We start from the raw sequence: 13,429 nt of genomic DNA, 5'->3' as shown, positions 1-13,429 counted from the left end.
AAATAAAGCATGCCGTTTTGAGACGTGGCCACAGCTGGGAGGATGGTTTCATGTTGAACGTCTACTGTGAAAATGATTCAGAGTGTGCATGACAGAGGGGAGAGCAGACAGAATGCTGACAAGCTCTCACCTCCAAGCAAGTACATTTGGTTTACCTTGAGATAGGCTTAAACCTGGAATCCTTAATGGTGAAACAGCGACATCCATCCACACTATGAGGTTGGAATAATATTGTGAAATTGTAAAAATGATGATTATGCCATTTTAGTGTAAAAGCTGTTTGAAAAGGCTGCTCTTTTGTTGGAATGGAGTTTTGGCCTGCCTGTTGCCATCACCAGGCGGTAAAATAGTTAATAGACCAATAAGAAAGAGAGTTTCAAACCTCTCTGCCAATAACGGGTAGTTTTTAGTTTTCCCCTCCCCACTCAGACCACACCCAGACAGTCCTAGCAAAATTCTTGCTTGAGAAATTGCTGGCTGTATTTCTGTATATTGAAAGTTACATATCTTGAAAACTTGATTGCTGACATGCAAAACATTTTGTGACTATATCAACAATGGACTAATGAAACAAATGCCAAAATATCGTTTTTGGGGTGGAATTTTCCTTTAAATGTCATTACATCCATTTATAACTATTGTGTTATTCATATACAGTATGTAAATGAATGCCCCCAAAAATAATACTGTCTCCACATAGGGAATAACAGAATGGAGTGTTTAACATCAAGGGAAGTAATTGGCATACATTTATGCATGAAAATGCCTGCAGTAAATTATTGAATTATTAATTTATTATGCTAAGTATTTCTATTTCAATGTCTTCAAATTTGAACACTGTAGAATATTAGGCAATTTAAGTGATGAACAAATTAGCTGGCCTTGCTACGGGAAAGAAGAAGCATATTGCGAGAGATTCCTGTTCACTTCAGATAATATGGGGCTTTCACTTCCTTGCTCAGACTATTGTAAAACTTCTCCACAATCAAGTCCATTGTATCAGTTGCTGTGTACCAGCTTGGGTTGGGTGACACTGAAAATGGTCTCATATATCTACAATGCATCTTTATCCTGCACATGGATAATCAGGGGCCATTTTGGGGTCGTGCTGGTCCCCAAAGATCCACCCTAAGATCATTTGGTCCGGTTGATCATCGAAGATGCAGGCCAGGTCAGTTCAGCCAGGGGATTTTTCATTTTTAAATGTAACCTTTATTTAAAATGGCAAGTCAGTTAAGAGCAAATTCTTATTTACAATGACGGCCTACTCCGGCCAAACCTGGACGACGCTGTGGGTCCCCTATGGGACTCCCAATCACGGCCAGATGTGATACAGCCTGGATTTTACACAATACTCACAGACACACACACACACACAGAATTACCTCGGAACTTATTTGGGTGGCCTCTTTAAGGGAAAAGTCTATGATTTTTTAAAACTAGGTCATCTAGGACTCACTCAATAGAATAGTCCATCTAGCTCAAGTTTAGTTTAGTCTTGTCACGGTTGTATGGGGGCCGCAGACTTGGGGCAAGTCAACCAACGGAACTGACACTACAATCTTGTCATTCCAAATGAAAGGTCAAATATTTCAGTCTCTGCTCTAAAAACTAGTCTGCAATGTTAATAACACAAATTAAAGTAAAATGTGCTTATTTCTACCTGGTAAAGATAGTTGAACATTTTCAACATATTTCTTGGAACAGCTAATTCAGTTTTAATTACGGAATATCATCAGAATACTGTTGACTGTATCTGTGAAAAATGTATCAGTCCATTCGTTAATCAATTAATCAAAAGTTTTCAGGCCCGCAAAAAAACGCACACACACAAAATAACACGCCACTTTGAAAGTTCCTAAATAATTTTCATCAATTAAAAAAGCTGATTCGTTTTTTTTTCATTGGCAGGCACATTTACATTTTAGTGTCTCGTTTAGTCTCAGAACCCTCACTCTTTTAATTTCAGATATAAATCACAAAGAAAAACAAATCAATATGAAATGGAGAACATTCATCTCATGCAAGACCTTGGAGGGAGATACAATTGGATATTTTATTTCATATCAAACAACTCTGTTAGCTGGCATTGGATACTGTCACTGAATATGCCATGGATCAATATACTTTAAAATATGAGCAAGCTATCCTTTTTCAGGGATATATTACCCTTTTGGTCTGCGTCACATTGTGTCCACCATTCTTAGGCGTCGTCTTACCAACATTTGATGCCAAATTAGCTTCTTCTGAACCCATTGTTTTACCATGTCCATCAACCAAACAATTAAAGAAGATTTTGTGCCAGATAGCCTGACAACGCAATTAATATTCCCTGCTGTCTGCTATGTTTATACAAGACAAGAGTCAGTAAACATGACGGATTGATTTTGTCACAGGTGTTGGGTGGTAGTCACGCTTGGGTAGAGAAATAAATTAATTTTTCGACAAGCCTCGGGCAGTCCCCCTTATTACAACTATTTATTTGCACCCTCTTAATGACACAATTAATCCAGCCTGAATTTGGAGGCACTATATAAACCGCTGTCTCCTCATAATCTGCATGACAGCAAATAAACTCTAAACTTGACGGGTTAAATGCTAGCACTTACAAATAAACTCCTATACTTGACGGGATAAATGCTAGCACTTACAAATAAACTCCTATATTTGACGGGTTAAATGCTAGCACTTACAAATAAACTCTTATACTTGACAGGTTAAATGCTAGCACTTACAAATAAACTCCTATTCTTGACAGGTTAAATGCTAGCACTTACAAATAAACTCCTTCTATACTTGACGGGTTAAATGCTAGCACTTACAAATAAACTCCTATACTTGACGGGTTAAATGCTAGCACTTACAAATAAACTCCTATACTTGACGGGTTAAATGCTAGCACTTACAAATAAACTCCTATACTTGACGGGTTAAATGCTAGCACTTACAAATAAACTCCTTCTATAGTTGACAGGTTAAATGCTAGCACTTACAAATAAACTCCTTCTATACTTGACGGGTTAAATGCTAGCACTTACAAATAAACTCCTTCTATAGTTGACAGGTTAAATGCTAGCACTTACAAATAAACTCCTATACTTGACGGGTTAATTGCTAGCAATTACAAATAAACTCCTATACTTGACAGGTTAAATGCTAGCACTTACAAATAAACTCCTATACTTGACGGGTTAAATGCTAGCACTTACAAATAAACTCCTTCTATACTTGACGGGTTAAATGCTAGCACTTACAAATAAACTCCTTCTATAGTTGACAGGTTAAATGCTAGCATTTACAAATAAACTCCTATACTTGACGGGATAAATGCTAGCACTTACAAATAAACTCCTATTCTTGACAGGTTAAATGCTAGCACTTACAAATAAACTCCTTCTATACTTGATGGGTTAAATGCTAGCACTTACAAATAAACTCCTATACTTGACGGGTTAAATGCTAGCACTTACAAATAAACTCCTATACTTGACGGGTTAAATGCTAGCACTTACAAATAAACTCCTATACTTGACGGGTTAAATGCTAGCACTTACAAATAAACTCCTTCTATACTTGACGGGTTAAATGCTAGCACTTACAAATAAACTCCTTCTATACTTGACGGTTTAAATGCTAGCACTTACAAATAAACTCCTATACTTGACGGGTTAAATGCTAGCACTTACAAATAAACTCCTATACTTGACGGGTTAAATGCTAGCACTTACAAATAAACTCCTATACTTGACGGGTTAAATGCTAGCACTTACAAATAAACTCCTATACTTGACGGGTTCAATGCTAGCACTTACAAATAAACTCCTGCTGTTGGTTTTGTAGCTTGTTCGTCGTAAAATATGTTCCCCTTCAGTTTATTTGCCACACAATATTGGTTTCGATGTGCATTCTTAAATATGTGTTATCTTATGGGGATGTTTCCATCCAGCTACCGGGCAACGCTTAATAAATCATAAGGAAGGCATTTACTAAGAAACAATGCAAAAGTAGTCTATGATTAGTAAGACTGAGTTTACAAAAGATTAGGAATACCTGCTCTTTCCATGACATAGACTGACCAGGTGAAAGCTATGATCCCCTTATTGATGCCACTTGTTAAATCCACTTCAATCAGTGTAGATGAAGGGGAGGAGACAGTTTAAAGAAGGATTTGTAATGCTTCAGACAATTGAGACTTGGATTGTGTATGTGTGCCATTCAGAGGGTGAATATGCAAGACAAAAGATTTAAGTGCCCTTGAACAGGGTATGGTAGCAGGTGCCAGGCGAACTGGTTTGTGTCAAGAACTGCAATGCTGCTGGCTTTTTCACGCTCAACAGTTTCCCATGTGTATCAAGAATAGTCTACCACCCAAAGGACATCCAGCCAACTTGACACAATTGTCGGAAGCATTGGAGTCGACATGGGCCCGCATTCCTGAGGAACGCTTTTGACACCTTGTCGAGTCCATGCCCTGACGAATTGAGGTTGTTCTGATGGCAAAAGGGGGTGCAACTCAATATTAGGAAGATGTTCCTAAGGTTTTGTTCACTCAGTGTCATTTTGTGTTTATATACTATCTACAGATTGTCCTCACATGGGCCACAATGGGAATTCCTTATTATTCATATTCCTTGTATTATCATACATCCTTACAACTGGTGTGTCTGGTGTGAGTAGGATCCTTTCAAGTACATCCATTAATATCAATGTATACCTTGTTTATTTTAAAACAAAGATTTATGAATTGTCATTAGGTCATTTATTTTTTTATGAAATATTGCCAGCTACAGTACAGTGTCTTGCAAAAGTAGTTCTTCAAATTGTATTGTGTTACAGAGTTGGATTAAAAGGGATGTACTTAATTGTCATTTTTTGTCAACAATCTACAACGGATATAAATATTTAGAGATGCCTTTGTTAATGATTTATTAAGCATTGCACGGTAGCTGGATGGAAGTATCCCCATCAAATAAGCTATGCCTATTTTTGGTTCCTCCTTTAATCCCTCTAGAAGTGCACAGCCACATGTATGAATTCACAACTGAAAACTGTGCCCGCAACAAGCGTGCACGTTCTTGATTTTACACGCCCCAGTGTGCATAAGCGAGACAGGCCTACATACTGTTTTTATGTACACTCACAGACGGCTTCGCTCCATCACCTCCTTCACATCATCTCCACACGTTGACCGCCGTGGCGTTGCCCAGATAGGCTGAATGATCTCATAAGCTATTAGCCGTTATTAAAAAAGGCCCGGGTCAATAGCTGGTAACCGGTGCTACGATAGAGCGTTTACAGGCCAGTGCTGTCAACTGAACTGAAGACCAAGCTGCTTCTGCAGCTGCTCTCTAGGCAGAGAGGGAAAGTGGAAGGGCCTTGATTCCTTCCCCTTATTGAGCTGTTGTTTTGCTGTTGATTGTAGACCTCAGCACTTTTCCCTCTCCAGGCCCACGGCTCAGCACTTGGCAGGGTCAACCTCATATAACTCAGAAACTTGCTGTGATTTCAAGGCTAGAGAAATGTTTGTCCGCAAGAAGTTAACGCAGGATCCACCAATAAATGATGATGCTCCTCATATAGGAGAATGCTAAATCTTTCTTCATTTTTTTTTTGCTTGTGGCACTTTTCATTATTTCGAGCCGGTCGTGTTTTACTGTCTTGACTTAAGATGCTAGATCAAGATGGATATAAAAGAATGTGGAAATTGCAGAGGCCCAACTAAAACATATTTAATTATGTGATCACTGGCGGCAGAATTCTGAGGACAGGGGCCTTGTATCTGATCATAAGACTGTTTGTCAGACAACCCGATTCTCATTAGCACACTTTTCTCTCGTCCAACAGATCCGTGAAACCGCGAGGTTCCCCGGACGCTGGTGTCGGGGAAAGGTCATGACATAATTATGAATCTGCCGCCATTTCTGGCAGTAGTTAACAGTTTGTCGGACCATGCGCAGCATTTTTTTCACTGTTATCTGTGACTCTTCATGTGATATAGCTAGATCTGTTTCAGTGGGCCTCAAATTACGAGTCTTATTCATTTCCCTCCCACGGATGGGCCAATTCCGTTGGGTAATGAATAAGCTGGCAGACAGGGAGTGATTTCCCCATCTCTCTGTTGCGTGAGCCTGCAATAGATTTCACAGATGCCATACGGTGGCAACTCATGCGCAGGATGCATTACAGCATGTTATTTATTTATTTCTTAGGTGCTGCTTTTCTATTACTGATTTATGTGTTATTGTGCTTGATCCGGTGATGGGATTTGTGACATGAGGTGCATGAGACTTTTGGAACAAGGCCCCAGGTCGAACGTGTGGGGAGCCCTCCCGGATTCAGCCGAATATGGTGGGCAGCAGTGTTGCATTTCAAAAGCACAAGGAAATGACACAGTATATTTATTTTTCCACACCTGGTCCCCAAAATCCACTCTCAGAGGGGTTTACAGTAAAGCTCATTAAGCTGCATGGCGGGTTGTTGTTTTTCTCCAGACGTTAAGTAACATTTTCTTGCACTTGGGGCTCTACTCTTTCCTCTGGAGCTTCTAGCGTAAGACAAAGCAATGCCATTTGGGTGTTTGTCTTACAGGCATTTCGGCAGTGTTGGAAGGATGTTGTTTTTCCCCTTCACTTCCTGGTTTCTGGTTTTGATTGTAGAGGGCCCTTGATGCTCTTGTGACTTGTAGAGATCACACTTTTATTGTCTATTTGCCACCTTAAATTAATGTCAAATTAGGGGAGTGGTTAAAGTGAGATGTTTAATGTTTTTGTAACACAACATTTGAAACAGTTGAAAGCAATCAGTGATGCACAGCATGTCGATATAAAATTGACGACCGGTTGCGTGGAAAACCACTGGCCGACCAGCTTGATCTTGAGGAAGTTTCCAAAAGATTGATTCATTTATTTTTTGTTTGTAAATGAGGGTGTTGCGTTCAATAAACATAGATTTCCAATCTGATATCGGCAGTTGGCACTAGGGAAGACGTAGGCAAGCTGCAATGTCTTTATCTATGACCACAGATGAGAGAGAGGGAGGGATGACGAGAGAGCGGAGAGAAGAAGAGCATCACATGGCTAACCGTAGCCCCAAAAGGCCAGAGCTGTCAGTTTCTTCTTCGCCTCTTTATTTGCCACTCCTGAGCTTTCACTCTCTATTCCCTACTCCTCCAACCACGGGGTCCCTTAACTCTACTTCACTTGGCTGATGTGTATGCTTGTCGTTCAAGAGCCACATGTCTGTTATAACAATAGGTAAGGCAAGAGACGCAAACCCTTAAAATAGTACGCAAAGGGTATGGACAAAGTCGAACGGAATCTTTTATCAGTATACCCAGCAAACTAAAATGTGTTATGTGAACGTTTTCTGGAAAAAAATAAGCGTTTTCCAAAACAATTTTTGAGTGTTTTAGGGATGCTATTATCCCAATGTTAGATAAAACCCTAACTATAACTTAATGGGAATCTTAGCTAATGTTCTGGAATGTTCCCGGTTTGTATCATATGGAATGAATTCATTCAGAATACTCAGACAAGAATGTAATGACCAAATTTTGATGCACATTTGCACAAAAAGTAATGTTTGCCTCTTGGCAAGGTCACCATAAAAAAATGTGCTCATTTACATTTCAATAGTTTGATTTATAAAGAAATAGAAAAGGCATTTGACAAATGGGTGGTGTAGATATTTCAGTATTTTTGACAGTTGGATTATTTGTACTTAATAGAAATGCAGAGGCCGACCTCTGGTCAAATGACACATTGGAGTAAAACACTTTCCCAAATTGATAAGGTGATTGAAGTGCTTTTTTCTAATCTCGAAACCAAGGACTGAGCATTGAGTAGATATTAGTGTGTTTGTACTTCTTTACCCTTTTGCTCTAATGACACAACACTTTTAATCCGCTTTAACGCCGTCTCATACTCCCAAGGGTGCCAGTAAAGAGTGATTCCCTCAGGCGGCAGACATAAAGTAGTGAAATCTCTCTCTCTCTTCTCTCTCTCTCTCTCTCCCTTGACAGACAAGGCTATGAGGGGCTGGAGCAGAAGCTGAAGGAGGTCTTCACAGAGCGGACTGGCATCCTGCGTCAACTCTCCAAGACTACAAAGGAACTGGACAGCATAAAAGGCAACCTTCAGGTTAGAGCCCCACTGTTTCTTTTTCTGACAGATTATAGTGGGATGTTAAAGAAAGGTGGATGGCCTTTGAGTGCCTTTGGAACCATGGGGTTTATTTCTGAAAGGTTGTGTTTAAGAACTTAAAAAATGGCTTAGAAATTCAGCTCAGCCTGCGATCCACTTTTTCTCATCCGCTGTCCTGGGGTATAATGAGCCACTCCATACCTGGGGCCTCGTTTATTAAAAGCAAATAAGCAATATCTTCTGCGTTTTTGGAACGTCACTCCACCTGATATGAATACGAAGTGGAAGTGGAAGTCCTGTAGTTGAGGTGCAGTTGTAAAAACTCGAAAATTACACCAAGGTGGAAGTGTTGAGAAATCTGGCTCTACACTCTTCGGGGGGGGGGGGGTTCCAAAAGGGTTCTTCAGCTGTCCCCATAAGAGAACCCTTTTTGGTTCCATGTAGAACCCTCTTTAAGGGTACTACATGGAACTAAAAGGCTTCTACCTGGAACCCCAAAAATGTTACTCATCAGGTTACCCCATGGGGACAGCCGAAGAACCCTTTCAGGTTCTAGTTTGCAGAGGATTTTTAATGATATGATCAAGTGTCTTTTCGCGACAGGAATGTTCATGTGTGGTGCTGATGGAGGATGTTAATATTACATTATTTTTTGCTGTATTTGACATCTTTCAAATACTTTAGATGTGCTTGATTGACATGGCCTGGCTCAATGGAACCAATGGAATAGTTAAAACGGTGCTAACCCAGTCCACCTGGAACTCCAGGCAGACTCAAGCAAACACTGAAATTATTTGAATGACCCAGGTCTACTTTAAAGGGTATCTAAGCTTCTACCCTTGACATCTACCACAGCTCGATGTCATCTGTTTTTGACATACAGATAGGAATGACAGAATTGGGGAATGACAGGTGATGAGAGGTAGAAGATGGAAATGTATGATAAAGATCATCACTCCCATGGTGGATGCTGTTAAATAAATTCATGAGAATTGGTAAATGCACAGCTTGGATGGAAGACCACGTAAACATAGCTAATCCTAGATCTTGAGATTCCAGTGTAATTTGGTTGTTAAATTGTATACTGCAGCAAGGCAATACATTTTTCTCTGATATATCTGTATATCGCCACTGATCGGGGCCTGCAGTCGATTCCATTTCAGTTCTCATCAAACAAGTAGGGAATGAATTGAACAAATAGATTGAAAAATACATTAGGTTGTATGAGTATTTTCAGTCCAAATTCTACTTTCAACATCCTGTGTCCCACAGAGAACCAGCAGACACATATATCTCTCAGATGTTAGCCAGGGTACCGTTGTCACATAGTCCGTCTTGAATGGAATCTCTTTTGCCAAATTTGGTGGCAGTGGTCCCTTGGGTTTGTCTGGGGCACTGTGTTCTTTTTAGTGGGCTTGGATGGCTGTAGCCCCTCTGACTGATTTGGAGGGCTGGAACAGTCAGAGTCAGGGGGTCAATTTCATTTCAGTTTTAATCAATGACTTCCCAATTACACCCTGTGAACTTGTATGACATGTAACCTGGTGTCACGTCTACTCCCGTTCCCCCTATCTGGCACTTGTTGTCGCCAGTTTACTCATTATTACGCACACCTGCCACCATTGTGACACGCACCTGTGCCTCATGAGACTCACCTGGACTCCATCACCTTCCTGATTACCTCCCCTATATCTGTCACTCCCTTTGGTTCTCCCTTTGCGTACCCGGTACGCATCACCAAGGGAAACAACAGGGATTTTTTTGTGTGTTTTTACTGGTGACGCCGGGTCCAAGGGAATCTGCCGTGGCAAAAGGGGATGCCTCAGCTGTCTCGTCAGGCTTCCATGTCTCAGCTGTCTCGTCAGGATTCCATGCCTCAGCTGACTCTACAGGTTCCCGCGCCTCAGCAGAAGCGTCTGGCCCGCTCCTGGTAGTCGGGACCGTCCCTCTGGTCGGCGTCCTGCGGCAGGAGCCGCGTGTCAGGGAGGGGGTACTGTCACGTCTACTCCCACTCCCCCTCTGTGGCACTCGTTGTTGCCAGTTTACTCATTATTATGCACACCTGCCACCATCGTTATGCGCACCTGCGCCTCATGAGACTCACCTGGACTCCATCACTTTCCTGATTACCTCTCCTATATCTGTCACTCCCTTTGGTTCTTTCCCCAGGCATTATTGATTCTGTTCCTGTGTTATATGTCTGTACACTACTTGTGTTTCTTGTTTTGTTCTATGTTTCTTTTAATCATTAAATTCCCTCCCTGTACTTGTTTCCCGACTCCTAGTGTACCCGTTACACCCTGGCCAGCATGGGTTCATGGTGTTGTCCTCCTGACAGTTTTTGGTGGCATCCATTGTCCCTTGGTCGGGTCTGGCTGGCACTGTGTGTCTGTCTAAGCTACCACTGTCCTCGGGGCAGGCTTTGATTTCAGTTAGCTACTGTACATTATGTGCAGACTTGGATGGCAGTGTCCCCAGTGCCTTGTACAAATGTACCGGGCAAAGCAGGTGGTGGGAGATGAAGGGAGAAGCGAGGGGGGATGGATCTCTTATTAAAAAGGGGGGGGAAACAATCAACCGTAACTTTTTCTAATAATCCATTATGTATGTGTAACTGAGTAACCTTTCTGGTGGGGATTTACTGACCTAAGTGTTTATTATTTTAATTAGACATCCCTTGGGTGCTGGGTCAACCCTTCATAATTAAACTTTGTCTGATAGAGCTTTGATTCTTGGCAGTTGCTCTGTGGTGTGCACGTATAGGGTTTAATGGGGGGCATTCCTTTGCACCTCAACTGCTTATGAAGGTACCCTGGTTTGTTATGGTAGTGTCAGCACCTCTCTAAATCGAATCCAGATGGGATGCACCCAGATGAAAGTTTTTGTGATACAGAAATATGTTTTTTTTTTCTGAATGTGTCTTCTTATTATTATACTGAAGCACATTTTTAAAAACTGTTCTGTAATCTCGCAGAGCTGCAATTATTGAACTCCAATTATTGTGTTTATGGAAATGAGAATCAAATGTATTATTAACAACATACTGTACCACTTGAATTTTCTATAATTGTATTCAAAAGTTTCTCTGCCAGAGTTTTCTTCCCCAAAAAGTGTCAGATTCATAATTACACTCCAACCTGAATATAACCTATATGAGTTCCTACAAGCTTATAAATAAACTACAACTTGTTGCATCACAATAAGTATTTTCGACTACCCTCGTAAAAGCATACACATCAATCTATGAGTGGTTACACAACATGGACGAAAAATAATAATCATTATTCGCATCTTTTTTTGCCTGAGTATAGACTGTATGACAGCTTGGAGCAACATGTGCATTTACACTCGAAAGGAGCACTGTTGTTTTCTTTCCGTTCCTACTGTATGAGGGCTTTGAATCAGCTCCTTCACTTTGGAGTGTTGGAGTGAGACTGTGAGTGGTCATATAATAAACCAATTTCTCTTGTGAGACTGAAATGCTCTCCTTCCTCATTTCTAGACACTGAAAAATGATGACTCCGTGGCCAAGAAGGATGTCCAGAGAATCCTGGAACTCAGCCACAAGCAGAGGTAGCTCTAACCTTCTTAACCATTTGCTATTGCACATTGCTACCACATGGATTATTTTGAAGAGCAACATGACTTTGAATGACTTCTATGGTGCAAGCACAACGTGATTTTACCTGCAATTCAGCCTTTGGTATACACAGTGTATACTTATACCCTACTGCTTTATACATAGCAAAGATATCAACAACACATGACAATCATAAACAAACCATTAAACAATGTTTTATTGGAGCAATGGCTCCTGGTCCACAGACAATTTGTGCAGCCACCTGCGTTCCACTTTAAATCCGATTAATCCTGCATTTGATTCGTTCCAATGCCAAGAATGATTATCAAGTGACTTCCTCACGAGATATCCAGGCAACTGAGTTATGGAAAATCATTTGTTTTTGACACCTTTCAATCATGTTTTTGATTGCTTTGGGGGGAGTAATAACTAGCAACTCTTCTAATGTGAAACCATGGTAGCCACATCCACATGCTGTCATTCCAGGTTTAGAAATGTTATTTAATTAAGACACTGTCGCCTTTATAAAAGCTGAAAACAGACATATTGTAGTCAGCAACATGAAAAAACACAAACGTTAACCCTCGTCCTTACCACCACCTTTGACCTAATCGTGTACATAACCAATTACTATATTTAAACTGCAAATATACAGACAACTTGAGGGGCCAATGAAATATACAGAGGGGTGGGGGAAGACAGTACTACAAGTCAAACATTCTGTCCTTTTGTGCTCTGGTTAATAAAGTAAATAACTGCCTTCCCACAAATACCCATAATGGGTTATGCACTATTTTATACACAGTCCAGTGCTGTGTTGCCTGAGGAAAATGTCACTCAGAATAATTTTGGGTTGTTTGTAGCCCATAGGCAAATGTCTCTAAATATCGGTGAAGCGTATTTACAGCACCAAATGTTGTTGGGCCCTCCTTAAATGTCAACCTCAAATTCATTCCACGCTAACTTCTTAAAAATGGTTCTGTCTCCCCTTAAAACGTCATAGTGCTGGTTTTAGGGTGAGATCAGAAAAATGAAATCCCAAGTAACGGAAAAGAAAAATGTTTGCTTGACTGGGCTCATGCCAACAGACACAACCATTGGCATGTGAAATACGACAGGGCATCGCAGTAGCGAAGAGAGACTTTTCCTTCTGAGATTGACACACAGTGCTGTTGACTGCAGATGCTGCTCCTCGACTGCACAATTGATAGACCATGACCATGTCATATGTAGTTAAACTCTAAACCTACACTAAGCCCAGTCAAAGGGAAAAATTATTTGCTGCTGTAATCGTATACCGGCATTCTGGATTTAAGTTTGGTATTTCGTCACGCATTCTATCACAAATGTTTGGTAGAAAAAATAAGCATGAATTGATTTGATGATTTTTATCCTATTCAGTGCTCAGTCAGTCAATCAGTGCTTGAGATACTATTACTACTGCCTCGCCACTGCGAGAAGTCAGAGAAGAGTTGGAGAGGAGAAGGATAGGTGCTAACTGAGTGTTTCTCACCTTTCCTCTCAACAGGGAAGAGATGAAGTCCCTCCAGACTGCATTGCAGAAGCAGCTGGACGAGGCAACGGAACAAGCCGAGAAACAGCAGGCCACAGTGAGTAGGAGCCCTCGGTACACCTCACTCCTCTAACCTCCCCCTTGTCACCTGTCACCCAGGCCTGTGCGTGCCCGTCACCCATCTCATTACCTAGC

At 41.0% G+C, this 13,429-nt stretch overlaps 1 protein-coding gene across 1 annotated transcript in view; it reads left to right on the top strand.

Moving 5' to 3' along the window:
• LOC110526185 (leucine zipper protein 2) overlaps nucleotides 1–13,429 on the top strand; it is a 177,908-nt gene that overhangs the window by 89,133 nt on the left and 75,346 nt on the right. The window contains exons 2-4 of the mRNA XM_021606898.3: nucleotides 8,021–8,138; nucleotides 11,644–11,714; nucleotides 13,250–13,331. Coding sequence (XP_021462573.2) covers nucleotides 8,021–8,138; nucleotides 11,644–11,714; nucleotides 13,250–13,331 — 271 coding nt within the window. The remainder of the gene's footprint in view (nucleotides 1–8,020; nucleotides 8,139–11,643; nucleotides 11,715–13,249; nucleotides 13,332–13,429) is intronic.

This window comes from Oncorhynchus mykiss, chromosome 6, assembly GCF_057628025.1.
Source record: "Oncorhynchus mykiss isolate SJ-2025 chromosome 6, ASM5762802v1, whole genome shotgun sequence".
In the NCBI taxonomy this organism is placed as follows: domain Eukaryota; kingdom Metazoa; phylum Chordata; class Actinopteri; order Salmoniformes; family Salmonidae; genus Oncorhynchus; species Oncorhynchus mykiss.
This window is presented reverse-complemented; position numbering and strand designations above follow the sequence as displayed.